Source organism: Rhynchophorus ferrugineus, unplaced genomic scaffold, assembly GCF_030347505.1.
Source record: "Rhynchophorus ferrugineus isolate W39M unplaced genomic scaffold, kcgeb_rfMv2 rfM10, whole genome shotgun sequence".
Lineage (NCBI taxonomy): Eukaryota > Metazoa > Arthropoda > Insecta > Coleoptera > Curculionidae > Rhynchophorus > Rhynchophorus ferrugineus.
In genome coordinates, this window is record NW_027472589.1 from 13,555,947 (window position 1) to 13,575,819 (window position 19,873).

Sequence of the window (19,873 nt, forward strand, 5' to 3'; positions counted from 1 at the left end):
TAATATTCACAGTAATTTAAGGATATTTCCGTTCAAAAATAAATAAATAAAAAGGGTCTGGTAGTTATTGTACGATCATTTTTAGGTTCATCATGGATTAGATTTTTCAATGACTAGGTATACATTTACATTTTATTTAGTAGTTATGGTTATTGATAATCTTTAGTTTTTAGGTTTTATTTAAGTTGTATTGTACTATTTATATTTATTATGCTATGTTATTTGAAAATAGCAATTAATATATTAAAACACGATAAAACATTTGTGGTGTTATTATTCCATTACTTTTTAGACATCCACAGAACATTCAGTATAAAAGTAATCCTACTTCCTTTAAAATTATATTTATTACATGATAATAGAAAATAGTAATTTTTTTTCTTTTTTTTTAAGCCATCACGGAATGAATATATTATATACATCTCTGTCTCGCTTATACTACCATTGGAGAATATAAAGACATTTAAAATTAACTGCTCCAAGCATTTATCTCCGCCCTTTCCTATCTCACATTTTATACAGACAAGAATTCGTGCATCTTCGTCTGACATCACGAATGGAAAAAAACAGTCGAACCGTGCATTTTACTGAAAATAGTAATTACTAATTTCAGTCGCTATTTTTTTGACTATCGACTGCTTCGACTGTTTTGGGACTATCGACTGTTTCGACTGTTTTCAGTCGATAGTTCCCAACGCTAGTTTTAAGATATACATCAGCATTTTCGGTGAGTTGAGATTAACTTCCGATTCTATATACATATGGTCTGCCTGAGATGATGGGATTGTCGTGTTTTTTATACAAAAAATAAATATTTTCGGGTTGCTGTTTTAGTAAAGTGCGTGAACGTTTTTAATTTATCTCTTTAGATGCGAGTTTAAGGGACAACAAAAAAGCGCATCAGTATTATTTGTCGAAATGATGCAAGAATCAAAATAAGAAACATCACCGTTATCATCTCGGGCGTGTTAAAACGCGCGGTAAATATTTTAAAACGAAAAGCTTTAATTATATTAATTCAAATATCCTCCTCGATTAACGAACCGCGATTCGTTATAATAAACAATTCCGTTATAATAAAACGCTTTATGGCCGGCATATAAAGCCGACAAGACGTTTACAATGAATACATTTTAATTTTTTATTGCTCTTTCCTAATTGTAATAGTTTAAACAATTTAATAATTATACAAATAGGGACGGGACTTGCGTAAACAGCGGCGCGTCTGTGCCCGACGCCAAACCTTGTTTGACTTCGTGCGCGCAAATATTATAAAACATTATAAAATATTTATAATAAAAATATAGTTGTAAATAGACATAGCGGGCTTGATTACGAAAATTAAATGGCGATAACATTTTTGTACGGATTATGGGGTCGTATTTGTTTTGTACAATTGTGATTCAACGAATTCCTTCGACTTGAACAAAACTAGAGATTTATGTAATGAAATTGTAGAGAAATATCGACACATGCAAATGGGCTTTTCACATCTGCCGGCACGACACTGACACGACACGACAAAGTATTTTGTTTTTGTCATTTTCATTAGTATTGTATCATATAGAAGACTTTAAGTTCACTAATTCAATTAGTGTATAGGAATGTTCATCGGGTCGGTCGGTCTGCCGCTGCGATTATTTGTCAGAACACTCACTACTATTTTTGGAAGGAATTTGCATGGGAACTAAAAACACTGGTTGAATCAAAGTTGTTTATTTTAACTTATGATTGATACATGTGGTCGACGGGAGAATTGACAGGATATTAGGTTAGGTAGAGGAAGTGCGGTAGCGCTGTCGAAGTGGTACTGTTACAAGGGGACGCAGAAAAGAAAAGAGAGCGAGACGTCGTCGCGATTGTCTTTTATCGCCTGGAACTGCATGGTATCAATCCACCGGCGTTGCCAACCTTTGTGCTTGCTGGTGGTGAATTCGTGGTGGCCTAAAGGGTCGTGGCGGTCGCCACAAGTGTTACAGTATCAAATTTAAAGCTACTCATTTTCCTCTTTTGGCCTTAAAAATATCTCTGTACAAAATAAAAATCGACGCCGACACGAGTGGATCGATTGCTTCCCGCCGACATGCCGTTGCCGTCAACGACACGAGACCGACATATCGGTGAGTGTGAAGGGGTTCCATTTGTTTACGTGCGATTACACGCCCAGCGATGTCGGTGTCGTGTCGGTGCCGGCAGATGTGAAAACGTCCAATGTCATCATTTATGTATCATCATCAATACAAAACTGTACTGGAAATAATGTTCAATATTATATTAAGCCAGTGAATTAATTTTGAGACATTTACAAGATGCGATATTATAATGCAGTCGAGACAGCACAACAGGTCAATTGAAAAGTCCCCGGCCTACTATAGTAACACATTTTTTTGGCAAAATTAGTTTTTTTTATACAACATAATTCCCATCAAGGGTGACACTGATTAAGCGACCATCCAACTTTTCGATACAATTTTTGTAGTACCATTTGTCCTTTGCTTCAAAATAGGCCTCAGTTTCGACGATCACCTCTTCATTCGACGAAAATTCCTCCCCAGCGAGCATTCTTTTGAGATTTGACAACAGGAAATAGTCGCTGCGGCCAGATCTGGAGAATTCGGTGGATGAGGAAGCAATTCGAAGACCAATTCGTGGATTTTTGACACGGTGCATTGTCTTGATGAAGCAGCACTTTCTTTTTCTTCAAATGCGGCCGTTTTTCGGCGATTTCGTCCTTCAAATGGTACAATAATACTATGTAATAGTCGCCGTTAGTGGTCTTTCCTTTATCAAGGTAGTCAATGAAAATTATTCCATGCGCATCCCATAATACAGACGCCATAACCTTGTCATTCGACTGTTGCGTTTTCCCACACTTTGGAGCGAATTTATCGTATGCAGTCCACTCGGACGACTCTTGATTGGACTTTGGAGTGAAATGATGGAGCCGTGTTTCATCCATTGTCACATATCGACGCAAAAACTCGGGTATATTACGCTTGATCATCTTCAAACACTGCTCCGAATCATCAACTCGTCGTTGTTTTTGGTCAAAAGTGAGCACCGCGCGGCACCCACTGTGCACAGAGCTATCTCATACCCAAATATTCGTGAATGATATGATGTACACCTTCAGTTGATATCTTTAGAGTGTTTGCTATTTCATTCAATTTCAATTTACGGTCATTCAAAATCATTTTGGAGATGTTTTCGTCGGTAAGAACCTCTTTTGGGCGTCCACTGCGTTGATCGTCTTCGGTGCTCATTTCACCACGTCTAAACTTAGCATACCAATGGTTGATTTTCCTGGGACAGTGTCCGGAAACTCGGCATCAAGCCAAATTATTGCTTCAACTGTATTTTCCCCCCAAAAAGCAATATTTTATCAACACGCATAATTCCTTTTTATCCATTTAAAGTTGCTTCACTCAGAATGCTATAATTCACAAACTAATGATCCGACAGCTGTCAAATTTATACACGCATCTTTTGAGGGTTAGGGCTAACCGAAAACCATATGGATTTAATTCCAGTAGCGCCAAATATGTGTGTCAGCCTGGGACTTTTCAATTGACCTGTTATGTCTGTTAGGCGAAATCTTGGATCTTGAATCTTGGATCACTTCGTGTATCCGTATGATGTCGAGGTCGTCGTCCAGCTCTTCGTTGGTTACGTAGCGATAAGTGTTGTTAATTAATCATATAACTTTGTTTTGCCTGCGTTGGATTACTAGCTGGTTAAACGTTTTAGTGCAACTCCATATTTGCACTCTGTAGGTCCAGACTGACTACATGATTGACCGATAAAGCAATCTCTTTGACTCTAAGTCAAGTTGAGAGTATCTTCCGACTAACCAGTACAGTTGCTTGACTTTGTGACCTTAATTCTGCTCTGCTTTTTGTCTAACATCATGTTTCCAATTTTACCTAGTATCGAGGTGTATTCCGAGGTATTTAAGTGATTCTGTTTGACGAATCTAGCATCCATCGAGAGATATAATTAGGTTTCTTCATGTTTCGGTTTCATTAGGTTGTCATTTCGTCGCAATGCAAAATTAACATGAACATATTTGGAGCTAATCTCTAGTCTTCTTGTTGACGACTACTTTTACTTTTTCTACAGCCTTAGACAGAGATACATCTTCTGTCATGATAACTGTGTCGTCGACAAATGTTCCTAATACTGTTTCTTTTGATGTTGGGACAAACACTTGGGAAGTTGGTAAATAAACGCGACGAGGAGAACTCTAGCCGCAGGTTGGACAAAAAGGTGCGTGAGTTTATTACAAACTACCAATAGCCGGCAGCAGATGGCGCGGGGAAAAAATACGTGAAAAAAAAAACCGAAACAACAACAACAATAAAACATCGCCGTTCGCATATGTTCCCATTCGCAGTCCGACTAGTTTTCGGATACGCGTATAATTATTTTTCGGGGCGGATAGATAACGAACGAACGATTGGGAACGGTAGCTGCGAGGCCCCGTCGGAAAATTGGATTTATTCGCGAGCGGGGGCCCCCGCCGATATACCGAGCGGCAGGAAAATGACGAATGGCAGTCGGAGAAGCGATTAAGCTCGCAGAAAACGCGGGGCCGCCCGCCCGGCCCAGGACCGTAATCGATAACTTGGCATAAATTATCCATAAAGAGGCGTACACCGGGCGAAATGAAACAATTTCGCATTAATAGCAACTGTTTCATTAATATATTAGTAACTGCTGTAAATAAATTTAATTAAATGCATAATTCAGGCGGGCGGAGGGGGTCGAGGGGATGAGGAGGAGGCCGCCGGCGGACGGGGGCGGCCATTGGCTGGCCCCGGGCTGAAATATTGAGATATGATGGCCGACTGCTCTCCGGATCGTTTAATCTTTAATCGCTCCATTATTGGCCGTCCCAACACGTACTTTTGCTTATTTATTAAAGGGCTTTGAGACCCGTCATCCAATTTAATTGATATATTGGTCATTTTCAAATATTTCGCGCTGGGCCTTGTTTTATTTATGAACTGGCGCGGCTAGGCTAATTAAAACGGCAAGGCTTCTCGTTCGCGCTATCGTTTTGGCGTCGTCTACACCCCCCCCCCCCAACAAAGGCCCGCCACCTTATTTCGGTAATTAGATCCGTTTTCGTCCGTTCGAATTTTAATTAAGAACCTCCATTCTCCGCCCTTTTTCTCTCGCAATATCTAGTCCTTCCAATGAAACAGCTAATGCACATCACAGATGACGTCGAATATATAATCTATCCAAAGTAGCAGTGAACTTACGTCATCGAGATGTTCGGTTGTCAAATGTCTGCAAAATTCTTCAAAATATTAGTGAACAATGGTTATAAAATGCTGTTAAAACCGTTGCTTAATGGTTTTGATTACTCTGATTGAAAACGCTGAGACCAAATAAATGGTCAATTAGAAATAAGATTACGTCTCTAATCCACTGCCGTGCTTACCAGTAAAATGTGTTAGAGAGGTGAGTATTGATACTATTAATACTAAGCTCTTAAGGTTTTTATTTGAAATATTTTTATTGTGTTGGAGCTGCATTGAATATTAGTATGGTCGCTGTAACTAAAACCTCCCATATTAAAGAAAAACAATATAACTCTGTCTTTTTTTCTCGCAATATCTCGTGAAAACGTATCTAACACATAGTCCTCCCAACGAAATAGTCAATGCACACCCAGATACACCTCGAATATATAGTCTATCCAAAATACCAGTGAACTTCCGTGAACGTCATCAAGCACTACGTATTGCCTATCGCAACTAATAAATTCGTTTCAACAACAGACAATATTTTCTTTCTCATTTTATTCTAGTTAAAGAGAGACAAAATATTGTCCGATAAATTCGAACACGTAACCGAATCAGCTTGAAAAAGTCGTTCGGTTGTCAAATGTCTGCAAAATTCTTCAAAACATTAGTGAACAATGGTTATAAATTGGCAAATGCTGTTAAAACCGTTGCTTAATAGTTTTGATTACTCTGATTGAAAACGCTGAGACCAAATAAATGGTCAATTAGACTCTAATCAACTGCCGTGCTTACCAGTAAAATGTGTTAGAGAGATGAATATTGACACTATTAATACTAAGCTCTTAAGGTTTTTAATAAACAAACGTTGATGGAAAAAGGTTAAAGTTACAATAACATTTTATTAGGTACCTAATAACATTAGAAAAGATCCCAAGTGGTCGGCAAAGGCTGTAATTAAGTTAAGTTTTGAAGATACCACGTAAAATAATGAAGTATTTTAAATTGGCCCTTGGTTAACAAAAATGAAATGTTTAATTGTTTTATGGAATTTACTTTTTTAGAAATAGATCTGAAAAAAGATACACCGTAGATCAGAAGAGTGAATAATATGGCCACAGAATGTAACGTCTTCCACCCTATTATTACATATTCAATCAAGTGAAATTGCTATGGGGTGTGACTAAGATTTACTACAGTAGATATTCAGGGTGAGAAAGATATACAGGCAGAAACGGTTTGGATATATGGAAAGCAATACATTCTCTAAAATAATACCCTTCGATTTGAATGAACTACATCAGACACACAGAAAAAGATATTGACAACTGGTGGTATTGTGAACTAGTATTAGATTGGAAATTAACAGCTTAGTTATTGACTTGAATAGTGGCTCAGAATATGACAGTGGTGATTTGAACTTTCTGAATGTGGGCTTATGATTCAATGCTGACAATATACAGGGTACAATATACAGGATAATGAGAGTGGAATCGACTAAAGGTGAGTAAAGAATTAATATGGGATAACTGTAGAAGATCGTATTGTGGAGTGTTAAATAATTATATGCACAGATATGTGTGTAATTGTTCAGAATATATATGAGCATTTGGTTAAAATGTACGAGGAGAGAATGAATACTAACTGTTTTGCAGATATGGCAAGTGAAATAGAGCGAATGCAGTGATTAAATCTAATTTATCAAGAAAAATGTACATAGTTAGTAATAGATGAAAGTTTAAAAACAGTGTTATCAGAATAATTTGACAAGAAAACACAGTAACAAAGAAAACATGAACTAAACATTGAAAGATAAATACATTCTCTAATAAAAAGAAAATACATTACTTGGATGAAAAATTAATAATAGGTGGATTAAGGGGGCACCATAAGTCGTTTAGAAAATGGTTCAATGTTAAAAGTAGCTGATACATATTTGATTGAACAATTTGAACTTTTTATAGCCCAGTATGTGTGTTATGACAAACATACTTTCAAATATCTCCATCAATACTTATGTGTTGACTATACGGAATTGGTATAAAGCCAACATAGATAATGTTGTCACTGAAGTCAGTTAAAGTAAAAGAAACTAAGCAGAGATCTAGCTTAATAATTCTAAGGAGAATTTAATACGTTAAGGCGCGTCTAAATTTGTTAAATACTTGATGAAGTATGGCAGCTGCATATGCTTTTATAAGTCAATAAGGCCATAATCATAAATATGCTTTAAAATTACATTGTCTGTATTTTGTTTTTCCGAATATTACAAGGCAATTTGGCACAATACCATATACACCTTTTCGTTCTACAGATCTGTTAAGAGTTTAAATACTTCACACATTTATCATCATATGTATAATAACTTTAATCTTTCTGTGTTGTAATTGTTGTTCTAAAACTAATTATCATCATAAAATTGTTCAGTAAGTTTGCTATCGATATAATTTTGATGTCTTAGCAAAATATAAAACAATTTTGACAGTTTCATGCAACTCTCGCGGTTCTCAACAGGTAATTGTGCTATCACTGGCATAACTGGCACGACTACTTAACATTTTTCTTTAATAAGTGTTCAAGATGTTGATTCTTTGTTACATCGATCAGGTTTAATTATTTTTCATTTTATTTCACTTGAAAAAATATCTCCAGACCATAATACCCCGTTAAATATTCATCACCAAAAAAGAAACAATGAACAAAAAAAGGAAGTCTCCGAAAATATATTACGATGTACGGATCGATTAAGAAGCGTACCATAAAGAAAAACACCGACTTTTGCACCACACCAGCTATTTCTACACACCGTATAATAATACCCCCTTATTAACAATGAACGTATAAATAGAACGGAAACATTTCATCACCGAAAAATCTATCTTTGACGCACCCACAAAAGAAAAAAAAAGGAAATTAATTTCATTATATTAACATATCCATAAATAATATAAAATTATGAAGGCTCAAGCTGTATAATTTATGTTATTTACATATGTTTTATTGGACGGGCTGGCTCATCGTTTATATATTTGTGCGTGCGTGTATATGTGTGTGCGAGAGATCGAGCGTTTTTCCTTGAATTATTTTATATAACGTAATGTTATTTATATTGTTTTTATATATCGTAAACGTTTATAGTAATAATTAGAGGGGAATATGCTTTATATCATTTGTGCCGATACATTTACGATATAGCCATTACTCACTCAGCCTTTGGGTGAAATATTACGTTATATAGTTATTTTTATTAGTGATTTCGGCGTATAAATATTCCCACTATAAATAGGGCGATTTTTTCGTTTATACTCGACGTAAAAGTTATATCCGAGTATAATTCTACCCCGATAACTCGGCATAATGAAAATAAAGATACATTATCGGACGATCCATAATCTTTGAACGTTTATTTTGCTAAAAAGGCGTTATATTTATCTGTTCTTTTTTTATTTGATTTGGTTAAGGGGTTATTCTAGTATAAATATTTGAAAAAATCGATTTTTTTTTAATTCCTTCAAAGGTTAACCTTTTAAGAATATGCTCTGAAGAGGATTTTTTAAAATATAAATTAGTTTCGGAGTTACAGTTGTTGTGACGCTATAAGCGACGCAGCATCAAAAAGCGAAACGTTAAACGATTTAGTGAACATTTGGTGCAAGCCTTTTCTATATATTCTTCTATTGTTATTTTATGAAAAGGAATGTCCAAACTATCCGAGTGATTGGTTAGTTTGCTTAAGTTATTTTACATGAATACTTTATATTTCCACCAATAGATGTCCATGATCAAAATACATGCAAGTACCTTCAGTATTATATTACAAAATAGTGTCTTGGATTATTTATATTTTTAATAAGAACACATTATCATTATTAATATGTTGTGGGCGACGGAATTAGTATCTACTTCATGGCTAATAGGCTGCTGTTTCTTGTTGCTTTAGTTGCTTAATTTTAATATTCTCTTCAAAAGTGTATTTTTCCCTAGCACTTATTTTGACCTCAAATAGTGCGAATTTTTATTTTATGAAACCACTTTGTCATTGTAACCAAATCCTATTCGCCTATAATTCGTAGATTCTTTATCCGAAGTACATGCTCAAAACATAAGAATATACATCTTTGAAGCTATACACAGACGGTATATTATGATGGTAAACGGATTATAAATCTCTTAAGTAAAATTTTATATATTATATGAAAGATTGGTAAAATAAGCATTCAGAAGAGTCTGATTGTAGTTTGGCTGTTAACAGTTTCCATCTTCTAAACTGTATCAGTTGTACGTGCTCTGTCATGGCGCTATTGAGGTATATAATTATCAATAACCTAGCTGTTTTAATAGAATTTTGCTAATAGCCCCTGTTTAAACTATTTCAGATAATTATAAGTAGTTGCAACATAAAATTTTATTTAAAAAAATTACATAAAAATTCATACTTAAGGCTGTGTATTGTTCGAATTATCTCCTGTTTTCTAGATAACTTCCCGTTCCTGTTTTTAAGATAACTGTAAAACTGTATAAAAACGTATTTAATAATTAAATAATAAAATTATGTTAAGTTAATATTAGGTTAATATGGTTAGCGAAAAACCATTCAGAGTTACCGTTACCATCCAACGTCTCATTATCAGACGCCAATCTAGTGCCAAGAGTTCTAGTGCATATATGATCATCATGGCGTAGAAAACGAACTAATTTTCTTAAAAGTATATAATATTAGTAAAAATACGTTGGCTAACACAAAATAAATTGTGATCTACAAATAGTAAAAATTCAAATAATATTATTTAATATTTAATATGACAAATAAAATGATAATTATAAGAAACAACTGAAATAAATTCTTGTATGAACACCAATATTACATCAAAATCGAAATAACCTCTAAAAAAATATTAGAAATTAAATTATAGACTGTTCTTTCTTCTATACGACGAAAATATTAAATAAAATAATTTCTTTGTGTAAAAGGTAATAGATAGCCAATACTATCCTAGAGATCTATCTAATTAGAAACATTATATTCGTACACTATGTTATAACAATATATGTCATTTTCATTCATAACAATAATAATTTGTTTGGAAGTAGATATATCAGTAAAACTGCCCCAATACTTTATAATAAAAATATAGAATAATGCTTTTATCGAACAAGTTATTATAATTCTGTTTTGCTCATATATTAAATAAAGTAAAGAATATTTCAATGTGCCGAATCTACTTCCATACAAGTTTAAAACAATTTATATCAAACACAACAACAACACACTCAATAATTAATACATAATAAACTTTTTATTTAGTTTCTCCCTATTGCAATACTAATTGAAACATCATTAACCTCGTTACAAGCTAAAAATTCTCCTTAACTATAAAATTAAAAGCAAAAAATAGTGTCAAATTAAATATTTTTAAAAAATTAACCGGGTTTAATTTATACAACTACTGTATTATTGACGGAATTCCATTAATTCATGGATAATTTATTACTGTATTACATCAATTTATTGATAGTTCGTATTTATTTGTCGTAATTGGAATTTAACCGACAGAACTAGCCAACGTTCTTATAAAAAATTAAGAACGTTAACCGCCAACGTCAGTTAGACCGGCATCAGTTCAATATCAGTTCATTCAAGATTCAAAAAGCCACTCGGGCTTATATCTACGACGAGCTTTGTAATGTGTTTTTCAACGAAACAACGTCGGCATTCTTGTTTTGGTTCGGAAACGATGTTCAGTTTAAGGTAGTGTGAGGGATGTGTGTATGTGTGAATGCGTGTATGCGTATGTGTGGTAAAAAATCAAATAAAAACAATAACAACGAGAACAAGATTATGTTATATACGTTGACACTTACCGGCTATCGATGAAGTTGAGGCACCGAGCCAAGCATGAGAAGATTCTAATAACTTGGCCTGAAAATAAAGAAATCTGTTAATATACATATCGAATAAAATTTAATAATAAACAAACGATTCACCTTTATACTGGTTTAATGATAGAGACCAACCGCATAATTTTAAATAACACTATCCTTAAAAGTTCATACTAGGTTTTATATCAGTTTCATTGAAATTAATATTTTGAATTACATTATCTTTCTGAGCTTCAATCGACTTGTACCAGAAACTTTCAAGCTTTGGATAGGAAAATCGAAGGCCTCTAGGGTTGCCATTACCTCTTATTAAAACAAATTTATGTGATGTGACAACAGTCAAAATTCAGGAGGAGTTAAATATGGCGAGTAGAGGATGCTGCAGCAATTCGTACCTTGATTCATTGATACTCATGATGTTTTTTTGAGCTATGTGAAGTTTGTTTCTTTATTCCTATTTTTCCTCATACTTTTACATGGTCTACCCATTATAATACCTAATAAAACAACTGCGTAAATTATTATTACTTTTTGTTTATTTTTATTTAGTTACTACAACGATTATTATGTACCTATTTTACTTTAAAACGTATTTTTGTGTTAAGAGTCTAAGTTTGATTATTGTTTACTTTCTAGTGAGTTTTTTATTTATTTTATAAAGTTGGTTCAAATTTTCTGTTAAGAATATTTTATTTCTTTTATACAGCAGTCTTTTTTTCAACAATTTCTACATTACCTTACAATAACCTTAGTACTGTTTTACCATTTGGACGAGAAATCTTATCCATAGTAACGAAATGCAGGATTAAACTCTTAGTTAATGAACGTTATGTTCTCTAACCTACGCGACCATCGTATAATGAACTTTCTAAAATCTAGCAGATTAGCCAAAATATGTTTCACAATTTTCCCTCGTTAATTAATGAACAATGAATCTCTTATTTTACTATAACGCCACCTTTTATTGAATACAAAATATATTGACAATTAATATATAAAATTGTATATAGTAGAACACATGAAGTTGCTGAAAATCATTAAGGAATATGTCGATCATATAACTGAATATGACGTAGACAAAAAGAAAAGCCGATCAGGTTCAAAATTATAGAACAAAAATCAGAACTACTAATCTAACGCTTTCAAAACAAAGTTCAACCAAGAACTACACCATGACCTCGACATCAAATGGATGCACCATATTATCCAAGATATCGCACTAAAACATGAAATAAGGTTACTAAATTACCGTAACGGGGAAGCAATACAAGCTACATGCAGGAAATCAAAAGATTAAAGCGCACCAAAGCACACGAACTTGTATTGTAGTGTTATGCTGCGTACAGACCGGACCAACGAGGGACAAGACGAATGGGTTTGTTGGGATATTTCTAGTTCTGATTGGACGGTTTGACGACGGCCAACGAAGGTTTGTTGGCATTCGCTTGCAACCCGTAGAGTGTCGGTAACATCAAAAGAAATGAATCGAATCGACGAATGCGGGGTCGACGGTAGGTATATACACTATAATCGCCGCCGCTGTTGAAAAATACGGATTCAGCAACAACAAACACTTGCTCAAAAAAATTCTACGATTAATTACCAATGCTTATAGCTTTACAGTCTTTACAGTTTTTAGTTTAAGTAGTCTAATTGAATTTTAATTTGTGATACTAAAATCGTATCTCACTGATAGACATTTTATTGTAAATCACGGCGATGAACATACCGAATTAAATCCCATATATTCAGGAGTTCCGCAAGGTAGTGTACTGGGTCCAGTACTGTATCTTTTGTATACGGCTAATCTGTCCACCACAAAAATAACTACTGTGGCAACATACGCAGACGACACCGCAATCTTAGCATCTTATGAAGATCCAGTCACAACATCAATAAACCTACAAACCCACCTGGAGCAAATACAATTATGAATGAAGACTTGGCGCAGTAAAGCCAATGAATCTACCCAGGTAACGTTTACCCTGCGTAGAAGAACATGTCCACCAATGAATACCAATCATCGTCAACTACCCCAAGCAGAGCATGTTAAATATCTTGGTATGCACTTAGATCGACGCCTAACCTGGAAGGAGCACATACTCTCTAAACGGAAACAACTTGGACTTAAATTGTATCAAATGTATTGGCTCATCGAGCGCAAATCCACGTTATTATTAGATAACAAGGTATTGCTGTATGAGTATATACTCAAGCCTATCTGGTCATATGGAATCTGACTATGGGGTACTAGCAAATCTAATATATCCATCATTCAACGGTTATAAAATAAAGTGTTGCGAGCCATTGTTGATGCTCCGTACTATATTTCAAATAAAGTTATACAACGCGATATTCCTCTATAACGAGTGTAATTCAACGTGTTTGTGTGAAGAACTTCGAAAATATCAGTGCATCTCAACGTAATCGCTAAGCAGCTAAATATGCGACGTGATAGTGAAGTGCGTAGACTAAAACGTTTAACACCGCCTGATATGATTACTGGACATATATAGACTTTAGAATAAGCTTTAGATTAAGGTTAATTAATTAAGATAATATTTTATACAGGAGATCGTTTAATGAAGTGATTTTCTACATGTCATGTATATATAATATAGACATAAGAAATACTTATTGTCTATAGGGAAGATTGTGGAATCGCAAAGAGTAAAAAAAATGTGATATGTATACTTATTACGACTTAATACATGGGTATTCAACTTATTTATTTATATCGAAAGCAAATATATTGTGATAATACTGTATGTATGTATATATGTATATGTGTATGATTATATGACACTTGATGAAACAAGAATTCAGCACTATAACCTGGAGTCGGAACAGTAGTCAACTGACAGCACAATTTCTAGTACCGGCAGGAAATATTATTTATTGCAAATATTACACAACATTACTGAAACGATAAAAAACAATTAATCTTTCACTAAGACAACCTATCATTATTTTCCACTTATTTCTATGGGATTGCTTTTTCCGTCCACCGTACTTGCCAGATCTGGTCCCTGGCGATTAGGCGCCCGTAAATTTCCGAGAGACTTGATTCAAATGAAGAAATCATCAGCGCCAACAAATGTCCGTTTTGATGCGCGATGATACATCGGTCTATAAATGTTCGGATTCGTTTTATTTCGGATAAAGTAGCGAGACAAATTTCAAAATAACAATATTCGTCGCCACATAGTTGCAGCGCCTTGGTCCTTTTCTTCCGGACAAGCTGATGCCGCCTCGCTGCATACTTGATAACTTGCCCGAAGATAAATTCGTCGGCGAAAATAGCCGCTGGAGTGGACCCCAGGCATGATTTGTGGAAATGCGGGGGAAAAACGCGCGAAAATTTCGTTATTAAGATTGTCTCTTTGGAATAGTTGCGTTATAATAAACAGGGAAACGATGAACTGTCCACTTAAGCCCGTGCCGCTTCTATTCCTGGCCGTTCGTGTTTATCTCGTTGATCATGCCATCATCTTCACAAAGATTTGCTCAAGCGATTTAGAAATCCGAATATATTTTAAGTAACTAAGAGTTTGCTCTCTGTTCTTTACAGCAAATATTCTAACACATGGTTAAGATATTTGGAAGATTGGTTCGTAGTGATTTTTCTTTTCTAGTTCCAAAACTGAATCAAACTATTTAATGCTTTAAATGAATTAAACTAAGAGCTTTCCCTATTGCATATTTATGAATAACTTAGGTTTCATTTCTTTTGCATATTCAAGTCTTTATAAATATAATTAGTTCATCCTAAATTACTACATCAATATTTTCTTCGTTACATATTCAAATTCGGATTGACGTTTGATAGATTTATAAATATATGCCTTGCATGTATTTTGATCAGAGACGTCTATCGGCGAAAATGCAAAGTATAAATGTAACCAATTGTTAGACAACCTAACCTTGTTGTTAAATTCGATGGCTTTGACATTTCTCTATATAAAATCGAAGTTTTCCATTTAGTATTATTGCGTTATTCAATGTTGTACAGACACTATTCATCGAACGTTCAAAATTGACTTATCGACACGCATTACTCTTGCTGTTTGATTTCAAGTAATTCGTTCCGAAGCCATAGAATAAACAAACTTAGAAGTGCATCTCCTATATTAAAATTGGTTCTAAGTTACGCTCGGAATCCCCGTGTGATGGCGCTTACGCATGCGCCGTATGACAGTTAGTTACGGCGGGAAATTAAAAATATACAGTAAAAATTTTAACGGAAAATTAAAAAAAATCTTTTAATTTTACTGGGAAAATAAAAAAATAACTGTATTTAAATATATTTTATTGAGATAATACAATTACGTTAATTTTCCTTTACCATAAAGACATTGATATAATCACAGATATATCTTCACAACCCAACACACGTAATCCACTGATATTAATTTCTCTGTAAGTGTCTGTCTGTGTTTCTTGTCTTGTGGTAAAGGTAAAGAATCTCAATAAATAGTGCTTAATTATTTCAATGCAATAAATCATTAATTTTTTACAATTTTTTTTATAACATCTTTATTAGATACGCTTAGTACAATCTTAATTATTATTATTATTACAATTAATTTATTACTAATTTTCCTATGTGCTTGGATTAATTAGCAAGAAAGACGAGTGCGAGAAAATACATCAGTATGTATTCCTCAATTATAAAATTACAATTATTTATTAATTATTAACTTATAGCTATAGTTTACACTAATAATACACACTAAATGTTCACACAAGTTCGTATGGTTTTGCTCGTTTCAATCTCCTGACATCCTGTGCGCTGCCCAGCAGTTGTATTGCTTCTACGTTAGAATGATTTAGTAATCTTCTTTCGTGTTTCAAGGCGAAATCCCGCACAACTTCGCAAATCCATTTGATTTCCAGGTCATCATGCAGTTCTTCATTGGTTACATAGTGATAGGCATTGGTAATCAATCGAAGAATCTTGTTTTGACAGCGTTGTATGACTAACTGATTTGAATTTTTAGTGCAACCCCATATTTGCACCCCATAGGTCCAAATTGGCTTTATAATTGTATTATAGATCAACCTCTTTGATTTTAGATCAAGTTGAGAGTATCTTCCGACTAACCAGTATAGTTGTTTTATTTTGATTCTAATGTGTTTTGCTTTTTGTCTAACGTGATGCATTTAACAAAATACTTACTATTTAAATTACTAGTAGGAATTACATCTTGTTTCAGTCATGGCTTTCCACATTTTGGTCTACAGTCTTCATCTTTAAAATGATTACAAACTTTCCTGGACCTACATAGGAGATCATAAGGGATCCCCTTAAGGTTTTCTTTTTATTACACTAATAAATTAAAATACACAGAATAATCTAAAGTAATTGTCAAATATATATAAAAACTCATACCGAAATACTTGACGTAAATAAACGATACAAATTATATCACCTAAAAATGGCCGTTAACTGCTTAGGTTAGAATTATTAATACAGAGGCCCAACGAGAGAGAAACACACATATAGCTCTCGCATTTTTCATTTACATTTGGCCGCGTAATGGGGATTCCGAAAAGCTTAAACGTGAGACCCGATGTTTCCATATAAATTTCACTTCTAAATTTCTTTATTCTATGTCCGAAGCACATCTAACATTATCAGAAACTGTGATGTTGCTCTGTCACATCCCAAATGTCGGTTTTGATATCAGCAATTTAAAAGTGGCGATTTTAATGTTAATGAGAAAGAATGGCCTAGAGCACCACAAAATTTCGAGTATAACGAAGTTTCAAGACTTAATGGACGAAAACCCAGAAAACCCAAACCAACCCCATACTATTCACGTATCATACGAATATGTCAAGTCGGGCCATTCTAACATCGCCGTTTCATTACCCTCCTGTGTATTGTAACAATCCTGAGCTCAAAATGATATAGGTTAGTCTGGCAAAGCAATCCACGTCGATCATGAAGTATTGCTGTGCATAAGATTGGATCAACACGGTGTAGTGTAACAAGTTGTTAGAACCAAATTAAACTGTTAAAGCAGATGTCTACCGATATAATTGAATAAATTGAATGACACTTTGTTGCAAAAAAAGATCAGAAGTAGCAAGTAACAGGCGCAAAATCATCCTCTTGCATGACAACGTTCGACCAAATGTTGCACGAGTTATGAAGGATACACTGATGCTGTTCAAATGATAAGTGAGTATCACATGTCAAATGGTAACATTTTCAGACCGCTACAGCATGATACACAGTATGGTACGTAGTCTCTAGAAGATGGGATAGTTGCAGAAAATAACGGCAAATATTTTGATTAACATATATTGTACCAATTTATAATAACATGAATCTTGAAGCTCATCGCTCATGACTCAGTTAACCAGATAATCTAAAACTGACGAGTGTTACAACCAATATTTATAGTCTGTTCAAAGTTATTTTGTACATACGTCATTTAAATTTGTAACATCAAAAGGTCGCAATATTGCCGCATTAACTATGAGTTCTAGTTCAGTTTGGCTTTGACAAACAACATAATTCTAATCCGAATAAATAACCGAACAAAAATATTATCAAAAATAATTTATACAATATATTACATCTAAAAACTACAGTTAATTATACAACCACAATAGTTTATAGGTTAGAGTTATAACCTCTTATCACTATTGTTTTTAAGAATTCTGCATACGTCTGACAACCGGACGACTTTGACAGGCTCATTCGTTTACGTGTTCGCACTAATCAGACAGCATTGTGTCTCTTTTAAACTAGAATAAAATGAGAAGTAAAACATTGTAAGATTCCAAAACGAATTTACAAATTCCGGTAGGCAATACATTAAACATCTTGATGATGTATGTATAAAAAAAACTTTGAATAGACTATATAAACATAATGTACGTAAAATTTCCTATTTATCCGATGTAAAAAAATGCAAAAATGGGAAAGAGTTCATTACTATCATGGATGGACTCTCATAAATAGAAAAAACATTACTTTTGATATTTGTTTTGCTAGTGTTGGTCACCAAATCCACGAAAAACTGCATGACAACGTTTGAATGGTAAAATTTAAATGACACATTGGACAACACTTTAAAAATAAGTGCTAGATAGCGATCTGGAATTTAAACGTTGCCAAAAAGATGGGAATTCACAGTCCTTAGAGGTAAAAAAGGGCGAGACACCTTGTAACAAGCGAATACAACTTTAATATTCGTAATAGCTATTTTCGATGTGATATCGAAAGGGTTCGGACGGCAGGGCGTGCCACCCTCTTCCCCTTGCTCGCTCTTTATTGGCTTATAAACGAAAAATAGCGAATTAATGCCGAAAAAGATAGAGACGGCCGCGAAGCTGATACGAATGTAATGTACTCAGTAATGGACTGAAACATTACGACGAAAATTGAAAAGTCGATATCGCCGTTATCGATATTATATGGCCGTTACTCTGTTGCACCTTCGTGTTACTCGTTCTTTCTGCCCGATGATATTCGGTACGTAGTAACGTATAAAATTTGATGGAAATATGGATACGGTTTTAAACATCGTTTTTCGTGTACAAATTCCATAAAAAAACGCCATACACCAACATTATTTATTTTAAATTTTAACTAGTCTAAGCATCAAGTCTTGGATAACATTACAAATCTATATTCAATTCTTTGTTGATTACGTAATGATAAATATTGGCAACTAATCGAAGAACTTTGTTTTGGCATCGTTGGATCACTAGTGGGTTTGATGTGCACCCCAATATTTGAAACTCATAAGACCAAAAAGGCTTTATAACTGACTGATAAATCAATTTCTTTGCTTTTGAATCTATTTGATCTCCTCCTTTTTGTCCAACGTGATGTTGGAGATGACAGCCAAGCGATATAATTAGGTATTTACCATCACAATTTGGAGCTACTAAGCTGCGTTTTCTAGTCTCTTGTACATTTGTTGACCATCACTGACAAACTTCTCTGTTTTAGATGTGATATTTCATCACATCTATGTTAAATTAGCTTCAGTAAATAATTTTAAAACGTTCTTTTGATGTCCTCAAACACATGTTACTGCTTATTTAGAACTGCTTTGATTCTTAGACTTTACTTCCTGACTAGCACATTTATTGAATGAATCTCTTGTTCCATTTTACATTTTTCACTATAGGTTCTTGATCAGAAATTCAATATAAAAATGACTTTATATGTATTTCTATGTTTCTTTTCTGCTGCTTTTCTGGCATAGAAAGAACTTCCTAACTGGCATTCAGTGCTATTACGAGCAAGTTACTTTTGCATTTGACTTGAATCTTCCAATATTTGGCTTATATTATAGAAGAAACTGAGAGAAAATCAGTTTGGAGTCAGGCAAAATACTGTATAATTTGACTAAGTCAATAATATACAACAATCATTGAATACTTTTTTGAATAATGTGCGCCAATGTGTCACAAGGTTTCAACAAAGTTTGGCATGAAGCTTCGATATACAAACTAAACAAAATGCTTCCGAAGCAGTGTGATAAATAGAGATATTAATAATAAAGAAGAGTAGGTCTAGGTACATTGATAAAATGTACGTTTTCAGTTGTGATTACGACATACAAGTACTAAGAACTTTCTTGACGTTTCAAGCCATTATTTCGCATTGACATCAAGATCATCACTTTTAAATCGTTGAAACCAAAATCAATAACTGGGATATGACGAAGCAGCATCACCGTAAGTTGCTAAAAGCGTTGGATGGGCTTGGGTAG

At 34.1% G+C, this 19,873-nt stretch overlaps 1 protein-coding gene across 5 annotated transcripts in view; it reads right to left on the reverse strand.

Moving 5' to 3' along the window:
* The window catches only part of LOC143204137 (protein bric-a-brac 1), a 979,343-nt gene that overhangs the window by 45,250 nt on the left and 914,220 nt on the right, over positions 1-19,873 (reverse strand). For all 5 annotated transcript variants that reach the window (XM_076416604.1, XM_076416602.1, XM_076416603.1 and 2 more), the window contains exon 8: positions 11,115-11,172. In XM_076416604.1, the coding sequence (XP_076272719.1) occupies positions 11,115-11,172 (58 nt within the window). The remainder of the gene's footprint in view (positions 1-11,114; positions 11,173-19,873) is intronic.